The sequence below is a fragment of the Schistocerca nitens genome, chromosome 4 (assembly GCF_023898315.1).
Source record: "Schistocerca nitens isolate TAMUIC-IGC-003100 chromosome 4, iqSchNite1.1, whole genome shotgun sequence".
In the NCBI taxonomy this organism is placed as follows: Eukaryota; Metazoa; Arthropoda; class Insecta; order Orthoptera; family Acrididae; genus Schistocerca; species Schistocerca nitens.
The window spans coordinates 114,038,545-114,057,937 of record NC_064617.1 but is presented as its reverse complement, the minus strand read 5'-3'; the positions used below and the strand labels follow the sequence as shown (position 1 = coordinate 114,057,937).

General features: G+C 43.3%; 1 protein-coding gene across 1 annotated transcript in view; it reads left to right on the top strand.

The window, feature by feature from the left end:
- LOC126253189 (serine/threonine-protein kinase SMG1) overlaps positions 1 to 19,393 on the top strand; it is a 395,243-nt gene that overhangs the window by 103,994 nt on the left and 271,856 nt on the right. Inside the window, exon 8 of the mRNA XM_049954353.1 lies at positions 11,961 to 12,118. Coding sequence (XP_049810310.1) covers positions 11,961 to 12,118 — 158 coding nt within the window. The remainder of the gene's footprint in view (positions 1 to 11,960; positions 12,119 to 19,393) is intronic.

Genomic DNA, 19,393 nt, shown 5'->3' with positions numbered 1-19,393 from the left:
GCCATGTCATTTGTCACCAAATCGGATGGGTTTGGCATCTCCATCAGATGAGAAACAACTGACTTTCTCAACAAATTTTGTATAATGAATTTAGCGCAGCTAGGAGGCTCTGTGGCGCTCCTCTATAATGCTAGAAGGATGAATTAAAATACAACTTAATGAATGTGAACATTGATTCCGGTAATTGGTGTGCCACAGCAGATCATCGTACTCGCTGGCACACAACTAATTCCGCTGTTGTTTCATATTTTGAGCAGGAATGTAAAGTGCAAAATGAGAAATGTCAGAGATAAGAACTTCACCAGGCCCAGCCATACCATCTCCCTCTATTATGTGTAATCTATGTTGGTATACACAACACTATTATGCAGGTGCAATAATGCACAGTTCCAACATGCACTCACATATCTCGACTATTCCTTGACCCATGCGTGACAGTGGTCCATAAGTGTTTCACAGGTTGAAACTATTTAGATGCAACTATCCCAAACACTGGATGTAGTAAACATGTTGTTTGCTTACCTACTGATAGTGTTCAAAACTAGGGGTGGAATGTCTTCTCACACCACTCCATATTTCGCAGTTAAAGGGGATAGCATCCTTACAGGTATGGGTTTTTCTAAACATTCTGCATTCCGTTATACTGACACAAATGGGAAATTCCCCCCCAGGGGGTCCACAACTCTTTTGTGGATACGTGTGTAGCGAGCACGGGACCCCAAGCTAATGTGGCCTTCCTTCCTTTCTGGGCTGCATACCTTCCTTTTCCGCATCCTTCCCCATCCCCCACCTTCGCCCCCCCCCCCCCCCTCACCTCTGGCTCTTTCCTTCCCTTTCTCCCCCTCTGGGAGTATGGTTTGTGCCTACGTCCAGAGACGGACGCTCAAAACTGTTCCAAATTCCTTGCTTTCTACACTTGTAAGTCTTCGTCCTTCCTCTGTCCTTCTCCTTTCCTTCCCTCTTCTCTTTGCACTTTTCTCCGCTGCGGCGTTTGAGACCCCTCTTCTTTCCTTTCCCTTTCTCTTTTTTCCTCCCTGTGCGTGTCTGAAGGCCGACCCACGCACTTCCATGCGTAGCCGGTGACGGGGTAACGCGTAATTCCCCGCCCCGGGTAGACAGGTAGGACACGTACGTACCCCCTGGTAACGGCCAGGCCCAGGGAGAGGTGATTACCCGAGCTGATACCTTCCGAAAGTGCCGATTGGTCCCTCCGTCCGTTTGTCGGGAGGTGTGACCTGAGGTGTGAACAATCACCTAAGGGGGGTGTGCCCTCAGTGAGGGCCCCCACAAGGGAGGAGCGCGCCATCGGAGACGCCGGTAATCATGGGGGATTCTTCCGCAATGGTTTCCTCACCTTCCACTATGTCTGCTCACAAACGTAAGTTCACTGAGTCTCAGCCACAGACGGTTCTTCCATCGTTGCCACAGTTCCTTGTTGTTTCTCGGTCTGACGAAGGTCACGACTTCTCCACGGTCAACCCTTTCATTATTCAGAAAGGTGTCGACCCAATTGCAGGTCCTGTAAAGTCTTGTTCCAGATTACGGAATGGCACCCTGTTGTTAGAAACACACAGTGCCCTCCAGGCACAAAAATTGCTGCGTACTTCTCTGCTCCACACCTTCCCTGTCCGGGTGGAACCGCACCGTACCTTAAATTCCTCGCGTGGAGTCGTTTATACACGCTCCCTCGATGGATTGTCTGATGAAGAAATTCAGCACTACCTGTCTGACCAGGGCGTAACGGCTGTTCATAGGGTTATGAAAAGGGTTGGCACGAACATCATTCCAACCTGCACTGTCTTCTTGACATTTGACAAAGTTCAACTCCCATCGAAAATCAAAGCAGGCTATGAGATAATTTCCGTTCGCCCTTACGTCCCAAACCCTACACGTTGCTATCGATGTCAGCGGTTCAATCACACCAGCCAGTCCTGTTCCAATCCGGCCAAATGTGTTACGTGTGGCAAGGATGCCCATGAGGGTGCTTGTCCACCTCCATCCCCTCGCTGCATCAACTGTATGGGTGACCACGCTGCTTCCTCTCGAGATTGCCCCGTTTTTAAGGACGAAAAACTCATCCAGGAAATAAGAGTGAAGGAAAAGGTGTCGACCTTTGCTGCTTGAAAATTATTCGTCAGTCGACAGCCCCCTGTGCCTCCGACAGGAAAATACAGCACTGTCCTTGCTTCCCCTCGGCCAACATAGGAGGTGGCCACGCAGACTTGCGACCTCACCTTTAGTATCACGGTCGTCAGATCGGCCAGCGCAAAGATCGCCCGTTCAACCTCACCACTTTCGCCTGCCCACTCTATGGCTCACCCTTCGTCGGGTTCTGCTAAATCTCAAGCCCAAAAGTCAGACGCCAAGTCTTCGAAAAAAGAGCATACTCGTGAAGAGCTTTTAGGTACCACAACTTCCCAACCATCGGTTCCTCCTTCATCGAAACATCATACTTCCAAGAAGGCTACAAAGAAACCCAGTTCCTCTCCTTCTCCGCCAAGGCGTGTCCCATCTACGGCACCACCTGGCGGAAATCGCCCTCGGCCGTCTTCTGTGTCGCCGAGGCGCACTGCTGGTGGCCGGTCAACCGGCTGATCGCTAGTGGCAGGAGCTGCTCCTGACCAACCTATGGATCAGGATCTCCTGCCTTCGGCTGAATGCCATTCCATGTTGTCGGTCGCAAGCTCTGAGCAGTCGTTGAGTTGACAGCACCCTTGGTCACATTCCTCCATTTTCTGTTCACCCTATGTCCATTATCCACTGGAATATCCGCGGCATTCGAGCCAATCGGGATGAATTGTCGATCCTCTTACGATCCTACTCGCCGGTCATCTTCTGTCTTCAGGAAACAAAGCTGCGTCCCCATGACCGCTTTGTTCTCCCTCATTTTCAGTCCATCCGATATGACCTCCCCTCTGTTGAAGGCACTCCAGCCCATGGAGGACTCATGATTCTTCTCCATGATACTCTCCATTATCGCCCAATCCCCTTAAACAGTTCCTTCCAAGCTGTCGCCGTCCGTCTTTCCCTTTCTGGATACACATTCTCTCTTTGTACTGTATACATTCCATCGTCCACACCAATGGCACGAGCTGATCTCCTTCATCTTCTTGGTCAGCTTCCACCCCCCTATTTGCTGGTTGGGGACTTCAATGCTCACCACCCGCTTTGGGGATCTCCACATCCTTGTCCACGTGGCTCACTATTGCTAGACATCTTCCACCAAGCGGATCTAGTTTGCCTCAACACTGGGGTCCCCACATTTTTGTCTGCCTCCACGACAAATTTATCTCATTTGGACCTTGCGGTCGGTACTATTCCGCTAGCTCGGCGCTTCGAATGGTTCGCCCTTGATGATACACACTCGAGTGACCACTTTCCATGTGTCCTTAGACTGCAGCCTCAACTGCCATATATGCGCCCACGGTGCTGGAAGTTTGGCGAAGCCGATTGGACACTTTTTTCGTCTCTAGCGACGTTCGATGACAGTCGCTTTCCCAGCGTCGACGATGAGGTCACACATATTACCGACGTTATTCTTACAGCTGCGGAACGTTCAATACGATGCACCTCCGAATTGCCCCGGCGCCCCCCAGTTCCTTGGTGGAACGAGGCATGCCGTGATGCAATACGTGAGCGGCGACGTGCTCTTCGCACTTTCTGTCACCATCCTACTTTGGCCAACTGTATCCGCTATAAGCAGCTCCGTGCGCGATGCCGTCGCGTCATCCGCGATAGCAAGAAGGCAAGCTGGAAATTCTTTATTAGCTCATTTAACACCTTCGCTCCCTCCTCGGAAGTTTGGATTCGGCTTCGACGGTTCTCAGGCGCGCCTAGTTTCTCCCCGGTCTCTGGGCTCACTGTCGCGCATGATACCTTAGTGGACCCCGTCTCAATTTCTAACTCATTGGGTCAGCACTTTGCTGAGATTTCGAGCTCTTCAAATTACCCGCCAGCGTTTCTCCCGAAGAAACGTGCAGCGGAAGTGCGACATCTTGCTTTCTCCTCTCAAAATCACGAAAGCTACAATACTGTTTTCTCCTTGCGGGAACTCCAACATGCACTCTCTTCTTCTCGCTCCTCCGCCCCAGGACCGGATGGTATCCATGTCCAAATGTTGCTGCATTTATCAACCCATAGTCTGCGTTACCTCCTTCGCCTTTATAATCGAATTTGGACCGACGGTACCTTTCCCAGACGATGGTGGGAAGCTATTGTCGTTCCTGTTCCGAAACCTGGAAAGGACAAACATCTCCCCTCTAGCTATCGCCCCATTTCTCTCACGAGTACTGTCTGTAAGGTTTTGGAGCGTATGGTGAATTACCGTCTAGCGTGGTGGCTGGAATCCCGCAGTCTTTTAACACCTGCCCAATGCGGATTCCGAAAGCATCGTTCTGCAGTTGACCATCTTGTTGCTCTCTCCACTTATATCATGAACAATTTTCTCCGGAAACGCCAAACGGTAGCAATATTTTTTGATCTGGAGAGAGCATACGATACTTGTTGGAGGACAGGCATCGTCCGCACACTGTTCTCTTGGGGCTTTCGAGGCCGGCTGCCCCTTTTTCTTCGCGAATTTATGGCAGAGCGCACATTTAGGGTGCGGGTGAACACTACTCTCTCCCGTACTTTCTCCCAAGAAAATTGGGTACCCCAGGGCTCCGTGCTGAGTGTTGTACTGTTTGCCATCGCCATAAATCCAATTATGGATTGTCTCCTCCCTCTTTGTGGACGATTTTGCGATCTTCTACAGCTCTCAACGGACCAGTCTTCTTGAACGTCGTCTTCAAGGAAGTCTCGATCGCCTCCACTCTTGGAGCATCGACACCGGCTTCCGCTTCTCACCCAGTAAGACCGTTTGTGTTAATTTTTGGCGACGTAAGGAGTTTCTTCCGCCCTCCTTACATCTAGGTCCTGTCAACCTTCCGTTTTCAGACGTCGCTAAATTCTTGGGGCTTATGTTTGACAGAAAACTGTGCTGGTCCTCCCACGTTTCCTATCTTTCGGCTCGCTGTCTGTGATCCCTTAACACCCTCCGTGTCCTGAATGGTACCTCCTGGGGAGCGGACCGAGTGGTCCTTCTCAGCCTCTATCGCGCCTTAGTGCACTCGAAATTGGATTATGGAAGCATAGTCTACTCCTCTGCTCGGCCGTCTATTCTTCGGCGTCTCGACTCTATCCACCACCGTGGATTACGTTTAGCGTCTGGAGCTTTTTACACCAGCCCTGTGGAAAGCCTTTATGCTGAGACTGCTGAACCTCCGCTGTCCAATCGGCGAGCAGTCCTTCTGAGTCGTTATGCTAGCCATCTGTCTTCCATGCCTGCTAATCCAGCCCATGATCTTTTTTTCGACGCCTCCTTTGATGTAGGGTATGCATGCCGCTCCTCCTCCCTACTACCCCCGGGAGTCTGCTTCCGTCAACTGCTCCCTCTTGACAACTTGGGGTACAGCACCGCCTTGGCTCCGTCCCCGGATCTGCCTGCTCCGTGACCCTTACACTTGTTTATCGTCGGGCATTTGCTGCTCTACGTGCACAAATGACGGACGCCACATTTATTTACACCGACGGCTCGAAAACATCATTAGGTGTAGGGAGTGCCTATATTGTTGGCGACACCCCAAATGAATTTCGGCTTCCCGACCAGTGTTCGGTGTATACTGCGGAGCTTTACGCTGTTCTCCAGGCTGTCCACTACATCCGCCGCCATCAGCGGATACAGTACGTAAGCTGCTCAGATTCTCTCAGCTCTCTCCTCAGTCTCCAAGCTCTTTACGCTGTGCACCCTCTGGTCCACCGGATTCAGGACTGTCTGCGCTTGCTCCACTTGGGGGGCGTCTCGGTGGCGTTCCTCTGGCTCCCGGGACACGCTGGTATCTGTGGGAATGAGGCGGCCGATATAGCGGCCAAGGCTGCAGTCTCTCTTCCTCGGCCAGCTATTCAGTCGATTCCCTTCACCGATCTCCGGAGCGTTTTATGTCGCAAAGTTGCTCATTTATGGCACGCGCATTGGTCAACACTTCCCCGTAATAAATTGCGGGAAGTGAAAGCCCTTCCTTGCGCTTGGACCTCTTCCTTCCGAACGCGTCGTCGGGAGGAGGTAATTTTAGCTTGACTCCTGATAGGGCACTGTCTTTTTAGCCATCGACATCTTTTAAGCGGCGATCCTCCCCCACTCTGTCCCCACTGCTCTCAGCTGTGGACGGTAAGACACCTTTTAATTGAATGCCCCTATTTTAATCCGTTACGCTCCCATCTACAGCTATCGCCTGATCTATCGTCGATTTTAGCAGATGACACGCGCTCAGCCGACCGCGTTCTCCAATTTATTAGTGACAGTGAAATGACGTCAGTCATTTGAAGCCTTTTTTGGGGACAACCAACCCCTTTCTGTAGTGGCTTTTTAAGCAATCCTTCTGCTTTTAGTTTCTCCAATTTTATGACTTTGTTCCCATTGCTGCTGGTTTTCAATTTCGTTTTTTTACTGTTTCCTAAGTCACGGGTTGGGCGCTAATGACCATAGAAGTTGCGCCCTAAAAAAAAAAGGGGGGGGGGGAAATTCCTCTGATCATATGTGTTTTTGAGATGTGTCTGGCTGTTGCCTCCCACCTACTATGGCTAGTGATTTTAATGCCAGTGACTGTGCCCTTTTAAGTTATTGAGTCATATTTTAAGTTTGTATCTACCATTGGGGATCTTTGTGAGTAGAAATTTTTTTTTCCCAAATCCAGTGTTCATAAAAATCTGACAGCATCCTTATTGTACTTGAGAGGGAATCATGTGTAGTAGTTCATGGACTCAGGTGAAATGAGTACAGTACTCTACTGTCTGTTAATTAATTTACAAGAAAAGGAATACCAGTGGGTCCTTCTCATTCTGAAGTTGTAGTGACTTACCCTTTCTTTGGAAACTTCCACAATCAATCCCTCTTTTCTCCCTGATGATGACACTAATACTCCTGAAAATTAAAATAGTTTCTTACATTCCTACGCATGTTTGCTAGCCATACAAAGGATTTGATCTTGAGTTCCTGTCTCCTACGTTAATAGTTTATAGTTTTCTCTTGTGAATAGTAATGTAAAGTTTGCCAACATTTGTTGTTGTGAGTATAGATCAGCACTTTTTTTTTGTGAATGCAAGTGTTTGTGAGAATATGCAAGAGGAATCATTGATCACACGTTGCTGTGTCTGTGATCCTCTTGTGTATTCTTTTTACCTCAGCAGAAACAGTGTTTATAGTTAACTATTTAAAATTTTTGGCAATCACTTTGTAACAACATTTCATGACTGCGTATAATTTCTCAAACAGCAGAAGTCAGCAGTTCGAGTATGCCTAATTTTTATATCTAACCAAACTAGGAATAGCTGTTAAATAAGTGAGACATCAACTAAAATAATAATTTTTGGCCATGAACACACTAGAAAAGCAAAATTTCCCCACTCCTACAAAAAAAAAAAAATTGTACAAGAGAATTGGGATTTTCAACATAGAAAATCTACCTTTGCTCTCCCTATGAAAATCATTCTGTCCCTTCTCCCTCAAATTCCCCCCGTCACCACTCTCCCTTTTCAAAATCTCACTGCCCCCTCCGCATAAAAATAATACTTTGTTTTTGTATACAAACAATTCTACTAGTAGCATAGCAATAAAATCACCTTGCAATGAAGAGAAATATGCTTCAAATATTGGTCAAGCTGCTGTGGCTTTAAGTTTTATGAAACTTCAGACAGTTGGACAGAAATGGTAGAATGATTGGCATAATAATGCATAAAGGCTTCCAAGCTGAATCATTATCAGATTCAGAGAAGTCCAAGCTGTACTGTGTTTTATGTCTTCTATTTTTTTTGCTTGGAATAGTTGGTGGCTGTTTTCTTTCCAAATATTGACTTTCCACATCTGAATTCTGGTACTGAAGATAATATGTATGACGTTAGATAACAATTCACCAAATGAACGTGATGGTGAGCAGCACGTAAAAATGTGCCTGCCTACCTGATAGGTGAAATACTGTCTTGTGGATAGTGGTTACACTGGTTTTCAGTTGAGTCTTCAATGCTATAGCGTACAGTTTTAAAACAAGTTCTTGTAGATTTGCATTATTTCTAATAATGTCTGTCTTACTATTACTTCGCATACACCTTTATTAAAATTTACACCCCACCCCCCTTTCCGCCCCTCCCCCTGTCCCTTTCCACGCGCACGCGCGCGCGCCCACACACACACACACACACACACACACACACACAACAGTAACTTATAAGACAGTTCTGCATGAATTGTTGGGTTTAATTAGCCAACTCCTGTGCATTAAGAAATAAGTGTTGAAAGTAAATCAAACAAAATTAATGGAAAAGTGCTTATAAAGGTACAAAAGGAAATAAGTCATAGAAGTTTATAGTTATTATATGTGAACAAACACGTTCCCACTTTGTAAGACAAGCAAATGGATCATGAAAATAAATTCCTTGTTATTTGAAAAGGAGCTGATGGCTGTTTAAAATAGCGCAGCTCCTTACTTTTTTAATTTTTAAAAATTTAATTCCCAACAACACCCCTCTGTAATATGAAGTCTTATTCCATTATATGAGGGTTGAATGAATAGTAATGTCTCCACCTTCATTAATTGGGTTTGGATGGGGATATATTAATAAATCAAATGCAGGAATAATCGTTATTATGTAATCTTTAATTACCAATATTCACTTTTCCACGTAATCACCAGTCAATTGGATATATTTCTGCCAATGATGAAAAAGTTTCCTGAAGCCATCACGGAAGAAATTGACACTCTGTTTCTGCAACCACAGTGTCTCAGTTCTGTCAGTGTCTTTATCTGAAGCATAAAGTCCTCGCAGATCATCTTTCATTATCACGAACAGATGGAAGTCATACAGTACTAAATCTGGACTGTATGGAGGATGCTGTACGGTGGTGAGATTCAGTCTCGAAAGTTCTGCTGTGGTGGCACGTGAAGTGTGTGGTTTGGCATTATCATGCTGCGGGAAAACATTTCCCTTTTTCATCTGGACTCTTGTTAACTGTCGTTTCAGAGTTCGCAGCATTGTGATCTAATGCTCTGAATTTATTGTTGTTCCACAATCAAGGAAATAACTATGGATAACACCATCTGCGTCCCACAACACGTGACCATGTTTTCCAACTGAGGGCTGTGTCCTGAATTTCTTATTCTGGGGGTGAGTCTTTGTGTCGATATTCCATAGACTGATGTTTCGTCTCCGGGTCATAATGGTGTACCCATGTTTCTTTTCCTGTCGCAGTTGAATGGAGAAAGGTGTCACCTTCATTCTCGTAACGCGAGAGGAGTTCCTGGCAAATTTCAAGTCCGTGCACTTTCATTTCAGGAGTCGGCATCTGGGGTACCCATTGTGCACAGATCTTCCAATGGCCAAGTAAAGCAATAATGTGACACACACATTCTTGTGAAATGCTGATTGTGCTTCCAATTTCTCTCTGAGTGATACGAAGGTTGTCCTGAATCAATCTGTCAACATTTTGCTTGTGAAACTCGGTGTTTGCTGTCACAGGATCTCCAACTCTTTGTTTGTCATGCAGATCGAATGTTCCCACCTCAACATCTCGAAACTTACTCGCCCAATGACGCACAGCACTCACATCAACACATTCACTATAAACTGCTTTCATTCTTTGATGAATCTCCTGCAGGGTACATCTGCTATCAAGAATTCAATGACTGCATATTGTTTAAATTGCATTTACTGACAATCTGTGCAGGGTTCCTTACTTTACACTCTAACAACACAACCGTTCAATGCTAAGGCTTGCTGCCAACTGGAGCTGTAAAGAAGAGGCTTCGGAACAATCCAGTACCTGCCACATAACAATGCTGCCAACTGTTGAAGAGTTACAGAGGTGGAGGCATTACTTTTCAGTCACTCCTCATACTTGATGTTCTGTATCCTTGTGTACAGTTTGTGATCTTCATTACTATTGTTTCTGTTGCTGCTGCTGTTGTCTACATAAATATTTTAATATTTGTGTGTACCAGTTTACTATTTTAATCACTCTATAGCTGCAGATTATTAAATATGGTATATGAAGAACTTTGAAACATTCCACGTGGGAAAAATATATGTAAAAACAAAGATGATGTGACTTACCAAACGAAAGTGTTGGTATGTTGATAGACACATAAATAAACATAAACACACACACAAAATTCAAGCTTTCGCAACCCAAGGTCGCTTCATCAGGAAAGAGGGAAGGAGAGGGAGAGACGAAAGGATGTGGGTTTTAAGGAAGAGGGTAAGGAGTCATTCCAATCCTGGGAGCGGAAAGACCTACCTTGGGGGAAAAGGGACAGGTATTCAATCTCGCACGTGCACATCCATCCGCACATATACAAACACAAGCCAGTGATGGTACAGGTATGTAATGATATGATGTATTGTAGCTTGTGTCTGTATATGTGCGGATGGATATGTATGTGTGTGTGTTGTGTGTGTGTGTGTGTGTGTGTGTGTGTGTGTGTGTGTGTGTGTGCGCCCTAAGGTAAGTCTTTCCGCTCCCCGGATTGGAATGACTCCTTACCCCCTCCCTTAAAACCCACATCCTTTCGTCTTTCCCTCTCCTTCCCTCTTTCCTGATGAAGCAACCGTTGGTTGCGAAAGCTTGAATTTTGTGTGTGTGTGTGTGTGTGTGTGTGTGTGTGTGTGTGTGTGTGTATGTATCAACAGGCCAACGCTTTCATTTGGTAAGTTACATCTTTGTTTTTAGATATATTCTTCCCACGTGGAATGTTTCCCTCTATGATTGTTATATAACAAAGATGATGTAACCCACCAAACGAAAGCGTTGGGATGTTGATAGACACAAAAAATTTCTAGCCTTCGCAACCAACGGCCGCCCCATCAGGAAAGAGGGAAGGAGAGGGAAAGACGAAAGGATGCGTGCTTTAAGGGAGAGGGCAAGGAGTCACTCCAATCCCGGGAGTGGAAAGACCCACCTTAGGGGGAAAAAAGGACAGGTACACATTCTTGCGCGCGCGCATGCCCGCCCACACACACACACACACACACACACACACACACACACACACACACACAAGCAGACATACGTAAAGGCAAAGAATTTGGGCAGAGATGTCAGTCGAGGCAGAAGTACAGAGGCAAAGATGTTGTTGAATGACAGGTGAGGTATGAGCGGCGGCAACTTGAAATTAGCAGAGGTTGAGGCCTGGTGGGTAACGGGAAGAGAGGATATATTGAAGGGTGCACACACACACACACACACACACACACACACACACCGTGTGTGTGTGTGTGTGTGTGTGTGTGTGTGTGTGCGCGTGTGTTTGTGTGTGTCCCTTTCCCCCCCCCCCTGAGGTAAGTCTTTCCACTCCCGGGATTGGGATGACTCCTTACCCTCTCTCTTAAAACCCACATCCTTTCGTCTTTCCCTCTCCTTCCCTCTTTTGTGATGAAGCACCCTTAGGTTGCAAAAGCTCTAAATTTGTGTGTGTGTGTTTGTGTGTTTTTTATTGTATCCTATCAACATACCAACGCTTTCGTTTGGTAAGTCACAGCATCTGTGTGTGTGTGTGTGTAGCATGAACACCATGAATATGAATAATGTCCATCATAATATTCACTTTCTTTAAATGTTCTGTTATGATAGTTAATCTACAACTGGATTAAGTTAGTCAGTAGCTGCAAGGAAATGTTAACCTTTATTTACAGTCTTATTAATAAATATCATTTTTTATGTAAAGGGTAGAAAGTTATACTGGTTACACAAAACAATGGTTCAAACTTTCCATGGAAGAGTGTTGTGAACAACTGTGTGTTTATGAAGCCTCAGTAAAGTTTTCCAGGAAAGAACTGAAAAATCAGTGAAAGAAAATAATTTAAAACTAAATAGTATGTTGATAGCTTATTTTCACAAATATTCTTTTACAGAACACATTTTTTTTCCTTTTTAGGGTGTTCAATACGGTCATGAAGTGCTTAGGTGAACAACTAAATCCTAATGTATCACCAACAATTGCTTGGAATTTCCTAATAAATTGCTTCACAAAAATGCTTCATACAGTTGTAAATGTACTTCAGATGTTCTCAAATCAGGATCTTATTGTATCAGGTAAGTCTTTCACATTCTGTTGTTTTCTGCACATCAATAAGTGCCAGTTTCAGGAATATGCTTAAGTGTTGGCTGCAGGTAGGACATAAAAATTTGTTGTGGTTTACATGAAGCTTTGTAATGCGTATGTTAAGTTTCCTTAAGTGCAGTAGTGAATATTGGTAGCTTGTCGTGGATCTGTTATGAATACAAATTTTCACACTATACATAGAACTGCGGCTATTAAATTACTTTTTGAAGTACCTATACTGGATGGGTTGGGATGGGATGGGATGGGATGGGATGGGCAGAAGGTTAATGAATCAGTGGAGAAAAAAATAGCTCCAAAAGCGAAGCTTGAGCTCTAAGAATCAAAACTGTGTATGGACTTAAAGGTCAACAGATAATTGTTAAACTTCTCACAATATAATTAAGTGATCCTAGCAGATAAACTAAAACTATTTGCAGAAACAATAACAGACTGCTTGGCAGAAAGCAAATCTGTAGCCTGTGTGAGCAGACAGGGATGTTCTTAGGAAGGTGGAGGGAGGCGGGACATTGTTGGACAGAGACATGACAAATAGAAAGAGAGAGAAACAATATGAACATGAATTTCTCTAATCACAAGACCAGTGGAAAAATCCTTACAAATTCACAAGCAAACAGGCAATTGTAACACTGTATTGCCAAACCTGCTTTGTTGTTCAATGTAGCAGAGGACCCATAATGCATCCATATAAGTAACTATATGTGAGAAAACTGATTTTAATAACAAATTACAAAATGAAAAATTACAAGGAGACAGAACGACTTAACTTTGGGGGTGGAATTCGGAATACTGCCAGTAAACAAATAAATAAGTACAGTAAACTATGGTGACTTCCATAACTGTTAGTTCCTCCCTCACGACAGAAAGAGGCATGTGTTGGCGGGGAATTTAGAAAGAAAGGATGAGGAGATGCACCTGCAATAAGAACAAGAGGAGATGTAGATGAAGGGAGACATGTCAGAGGTAGTAAAAGCTCAAATGTACGTCAGTGAGATATGTGTCAGCTTCAGCTTAGAGGTGTAGGACAATGTCAAAAGCAAAGATAGATTAGGAGGAAGAGAAATGAAGTGAATGATGACATTTGTCTAGACTGTGATGGTAAATTATTAGGCGACTGAAGATTCAGCACTAAAGACACATATTACTGAAAGTACCTACTGTTAGCTGATTAATCACCAGCATCTCCAGGTACACTTTGAGTCCATTGTCACTCCAGTAATTAGATGAATATCAGCCCATAACCTCAAATGAGTAACGAAACACAGTACTTAAGATGCTAGATCAACATTCAGGGCTGATGGGATAGAAATCCTTGTCTGATCATGTCCCATGTTAGTGATGGTTAGTGGTTTTTCTAAATCAGTCGAGTTAAATGTTTGCCAATTTCATTTCCTATCTTTGTTCAGTCTGGTCTCTGATGACTTAGTTGTTTTTGATATGTTAAACCCTAACCTTTCTTCATTTCTTTTTTTTGTTGTACTTGTTTGGATGCTACTTTCTCTTTTCATTAAACTTTGCTCGTGCCGTTTCGCCTATCAGTTGCAGTGACTTTTCCATGGGTTTTTAATTATCACACGACATCCAGAACTGCTGTTCATGGTCCCTTCACGGTGAAGTAATGCATGAATAATGCAGTGTGTGAAACTATCTTCCAAATTTTGATTGTTAGTTTGGAACTGTGTTTTAAGTTACAGCCTCATATGTGCATGCTTAGTATTGAACGCTTCTGCCATGTGTGCCTGTCTGCTGTGTGTTATTGAGTAAATCTGTTGAAGCCATTGTCATTGCAGCGAGAATGTGAAATATCATTTGCGCTATTTGCATTGCAAAGGAATTCATATCCCTTGTTAGTAGGTTTGACTATGAAGATTGTCCATTGCACGATAATTTTTGGGACATCAAGCAAGTTTGTTTTTACCTCTCATATTGTTTTTACAGACTTCTGCAGATGCACTAAAGAGGTTTACTGTACTTGAAACTTCCTGGCAGATTAAAACTGTGTGCTGGACAGGGATTGTATTGCCTTTCATGGGCAAGTGTTCTTCTGACTGAGCACCCGGCACTTCTTGGGGGCTGCCCTCACAGTTTTACTTTCACCAGTATCTCCTCTCCTTACTTCCAAATTTCACAAAAGTTCTGCATACCTAGCGGAATTAGCACTTGTGGAAGAAAGGATGTTGCAGAAGAGCCATGGCATGTGTGCAGCCAAAGCGATTCTTTGTAGAATTAGTTTTCACTCTGCAGCAGATTGTCCTCTGATTTGGAACTTGTTGGCAGATTAAAACTGTGTGCTGGGACTGGGACTTACACGTGGGACCTTTGCCGTTGAAAGGCAAGGTTGTGGGTTTGAGTTCTAGTCCAGCACACAGTTTTAATCTGCCAGCAAGTTTCAAATCAGCGAACATTTTGCCACAGAGCGAAAATTCATACTGGATTATTTTACCTACTGCTTTTCACTGAGTTTCTCTGCTCAGAGTGCCTCTTAGCTTTCTTCCTTTAGTTTTTTGCATTATAATTTTATTGATGTTCCTCACTCCTTTAACTCCACAGCACCAGTTTCAACAATAACGTGATACTGTCTCCACAAGAATTGTCACCATATGTAAAACATAGGTCCATTAGCACCAACTGGGACTAAACATAAAGCAGAGCACAACATGCCAAAATAAAGAGCTGAATGTGACATTTTTTTAATGTATAGATTGGCTGTGGACGTGAAGTATCTAATGAGTGAATGACTGGAAATACCTGTAACAACACTTACACTAATGAAGCCACAGAGAGAGTATGAGAGCAAACCAATGAAGCCATAATTGATCAGTTCCTAAACCAAGAAAGTTTTGAAAACAGACATTAGCAGGGAAGTATATACTGATATCTTTTAGGAAAAATAAGGGATCATCTTGGAGTAATAGATGCAAGGAGGTACCAGTATTACCATACCATCAAACTCAGTCTGTGGACCGTGCGGTTAAAGGCGCTGCAGTCTGGAACCGCAAGACCGCTACGGTCGCAGGTTCGAATCCTGCCTCGGGCATGGATGTTTGTGATGTCCTTAGGTTAGTTAGGTTTAACTAGTTCTAAGTTCTAGGGGACTAATGACCTCAGCAGTTGAGTCCCATAGTGCTCAGAGCCATTTGAACCATCAGTCTGTTGAGGGACGGGTGGGGGGAGAGGAGAGGGCACATTTTTGGCTTCTGTTCAAATAAAGATGCTGTGGATTACTGACTACATGTGTTGTTACATGGCTCTGCATGGCCCATGTAACAACTGTGCAAGTTATACACTGAATTTCTTTTGCATAGACCTCAGACTTTGCCACAAGTAATTTTCGTATATCTGAGACTGACCAAAGAAACAGAGGTGGATAAGAAGTTTCATTCTCCTGAAGAGGTATGCCATAAGATTAACAAATGGCTAGACAGAACCCCCAAACATACTTTCCCTGCTGGAAGTAAAAGCACTCTGTAAGTGATCTACTTGCATTCAGTGTGGTGCGGAGTATGTCAAAAATTGACATTGTTGTAAAATATGTGCCATGAATAATATTAATCAATATATCATTATTATCAGAGACCAGATTATATGTATGCATCATAAAAATCTTAAAATATGCATGAAAAAAGATTAAAATGCATGAAGTTTCGAAATACGCAAGATCAAATAATAATGAAAAAAAAAAGAAAAAAAAAGGTAGTTACTGTGTGCATTATATCTCATAGTCGAACCTGTGCATATCAGTTACTGGGGAGAGCACCGGCCAAGCAAAAAATCGGTACACTTAAAATGCTGATATAATTTTCTGAATACTTTATGGTAGAAGTTAGGAAGGGGGCCTTTCTGGGATAATTTTTTAAAAATTTGCAAATGGGGACACATACAGTGCTTCAAGAATTGTTCCTATTTTGCTATTGTTGTTAGTAACAAGCTGATGCGATGCAAATGAGTTGCAGCAAAGCAGTTGATATGTACAGGACCAATTTGTAGATGTATTGTTTGAAGAGGGCATTCTCAAAACCTCCGTAGTATTTTGTTTAAAAACAGCATACAATCATGAATTTTTTGAACAGCATTAACTTTTAGTTAATACTATTGGACCAAAGCATCATTTACAATTTATTTTACATATTTCTGCTTTTGTAAACATAAATGACCAAGTACTGTTCCAAATATTCGGTAGTAAGACCGTGTCTTCAATCACTCAAATTATTTTTATAAGCAGAAAAGGACCATTCTACATCAACTGAGGTAACTGGGCAGTATTTGAATTTGGGTACTATGTTGGCACTTACCATCCCATCCCCATTAATAAAATATCAATTTGATGCAAGGGTTCAAAGCCTGGGCTACTGGCAATAAGGAGTTCACTAGAATTTTATGCATTAACTGAATAGATTGATTCAACACACAACCTTTTTTAATATCGCAATCATTAAATGCTTCCTTGCACTGGCAAACTGCGAAAGCCTCTGCATTGTCGAATTTGTTTACTACCCCTCTAATGGCTGCAAAATGTTTATTGTTAAAAATACATCTTCGACCCACACACCCCAGTGAGTACCACTGGTTTGGGAGGTAAGTCTTTACATTTGGTAGTTTTTCTTCATAGGTCTTGATTTGAACAGGAGCCTTTAGAAACTCTCTCTCTTTGTGGATGAAATCAATTTATTTACATTCACACCTCCAACATGGAACATGTTTCTTCGGCAAGGCAATGTACTCGGTGAGCAAAGCATCTCACATGAATCAAATTGGGATAAAATTCTCTGAGGGCTTTTCCTGCTTTGACCCTATAGGGAACAGCATCTGAAATAAACACAAACACCCTTTCATCTGCAGAAGATTCTGGAAATATTTTTTTAATACCCTCATTCACAAATCTGGTAATCGTAGAATGATTTACTTTTTGAAGTTCTTTGCAGGCTGCTAAATAGGAAGAATGAAGCTTTTCTTTTAAAGCACCTACAATTAAATTTGCAATGTAATGGCCACAAGTGTCTGTAGTTTCATCAACTGAAATCCTTCCTTGAGTTCATTGCTTATTTCTCCCAGAACATTTACATAAACTGTTGGTGTGTAATTTTTACACAATGTTGATTCGTCTAGTATATTTTGATTTAAGCGATATTTGCGCAAGAAGCCGGTGAGGATAGGGTTTGTAAATTTGTGAAGAGGAATATTGCTTGAATGAATGCTTTACATAGATCCATGTTAAACTGACTGTTTTGGTTACCTTTGGACAAATCCCTGCTACTGCAACTTGCTGTTGTCAGAAGTTGTTGCCATGGTCCTTTCTTCTGCATTCATGCAATATGAAACTAATCTTGAAATGCTGGTCAGTTTGAATTTTTTTTTCTCGCAAACTCGACGATGTCATATGTAAATGTTCCAGGATGGTCACCTATGCATGAAACATTTCTTTATTCAGGCCACATGGCGCACATGTTATACGCTACACGTTGTAAACATGTTCAACTGTGTAGTACAAGTAAATAGGAAGCTAAACTGCAACAATGGACATGTGACTAAAAGCTTGCATAATTTAATTTAATTGTTGCCGATGCCTGTGATCTGACAGCGGAGGGGGTTAACCACAAGTGTGGGAGCAGGAGCATTGACTCTGCCTGCCTGTTCCTGTTCCTCTTCTGTAATGATTTTGCTAGGCAGTGACCTCTCAATTAGCGATTGCACATAGTTCTAGGTCGCAGTCAATCTGAGAGACACCACAACTGTATTGCGCTAGAGATTACCCATCTAAATTTTTAAAACATTATAAACTTAGAGTGAAAATATGCATTATCACTGGTTCTTAGGTAAAATATGCAATACTGGTGAAAAGGAGCCAAATATGCATATGCAACATGCAAATGCATATAATCTGATCTCTAATTATTATGAAAAGCATAGTTGCTACTCACCATATAGCATAGATGGCGAGTTACTGAAAGGCACAACAAAAAGACTGTCAGAAAGTGCTTTAGGCCAAAACCTTAGTTGGAAATAGAAAAATAAAAAAAAGACAAATGCAACTCTCACACACATGACTGCAGTGTCTGGCTGTTGAGGCCACACTCAGCAGGCAGAGACTGTGGCAATATGTGAGTGAGTTGTGTGTGCGTGCGTGTGTGTGCGTGCGTGCGTACATGTGTGCACTTGTTTGTTGTCTATTTGCAATGAAGACTTTGTTGGCCAGAAGCTCACTTCCTGAAATCTTTTTTGTTGTGCCTATCTGCGACTCAACATCTCCACTACATGGTGAGTAGCGACTATCCTTCTCATAATAGTGTTACATTCCATTTCGGATTTTCCATTGTTGTATTAATCAGTATATGGTTCTTAGGTCTTCTGCTAGATCATGTTGTGTAAATCCCACAATATTTTTTAAAGTCAACTGCTTGACAGCATCAGGTGGCAGCTACCATTTATTGCTGATGCTACTTATAAATTCAATTGGATCGCTGCCAGTCAGCTGCAGCAGGACATTATGTGGAGTCAGCGGTGACGAGTGAAAATGTGTGCCGGGCCAGGATTAGAGCCTGGGATCTCCTACTTGCTAGGAGCCATCACAGATACAGTGTTATCGCGACTGCACGGGCTATCTCAGTATGCCTCATGGCCAATCCACATTCCCACCAAGCGCCACCAATCTGCAGTCCCTGTCCGTTGTACTCGCATTCGCTACTCTGAGGTTCCCACAGGAGGTCTGACGTATTTGTGCATCCACACTGAAGAAGGTGGATTCATTGATCAGCTAGGCGTATGAATTACATGAATGTGTGGTGTCTGTTCTTTAGGATATGTTTGAAAGAACAGACATAGAGCTTTCATCCAGTTGCTACTTGCCAGCAGTAACAAACGGCCACTGTCTGACAGTGATGAGCAGTTGGCTCAGAGAACTACTGCGGGATTTAAACAGTGTGATTCAGCAGCTGACCTGAGAGCCATATGTTGAACAGATCTGCCAGGAAAGCCGAAGAGTCACAATAATGTTAATGTCCTCTGGCAGTAATGGAATTTCGCCTCCTGATGTTTAGAACTGCCTAGCCCCAAAATTTTACGGCTCTCTCGATTGTCCTTTTGATTCTTATGTACAGTTTTCATTTTGCTCACACCTGTTATTAGATTTTCAGTGTTCTATCTCTCTTCGTGCTGAATAGAGTCTATGATTGTTGAAAGTTTCTATGTCATTGTCAGCTGTCAGAATATTCAAATATTGGACTTGTAAAGAATTTTGTTTTTAACTCTCC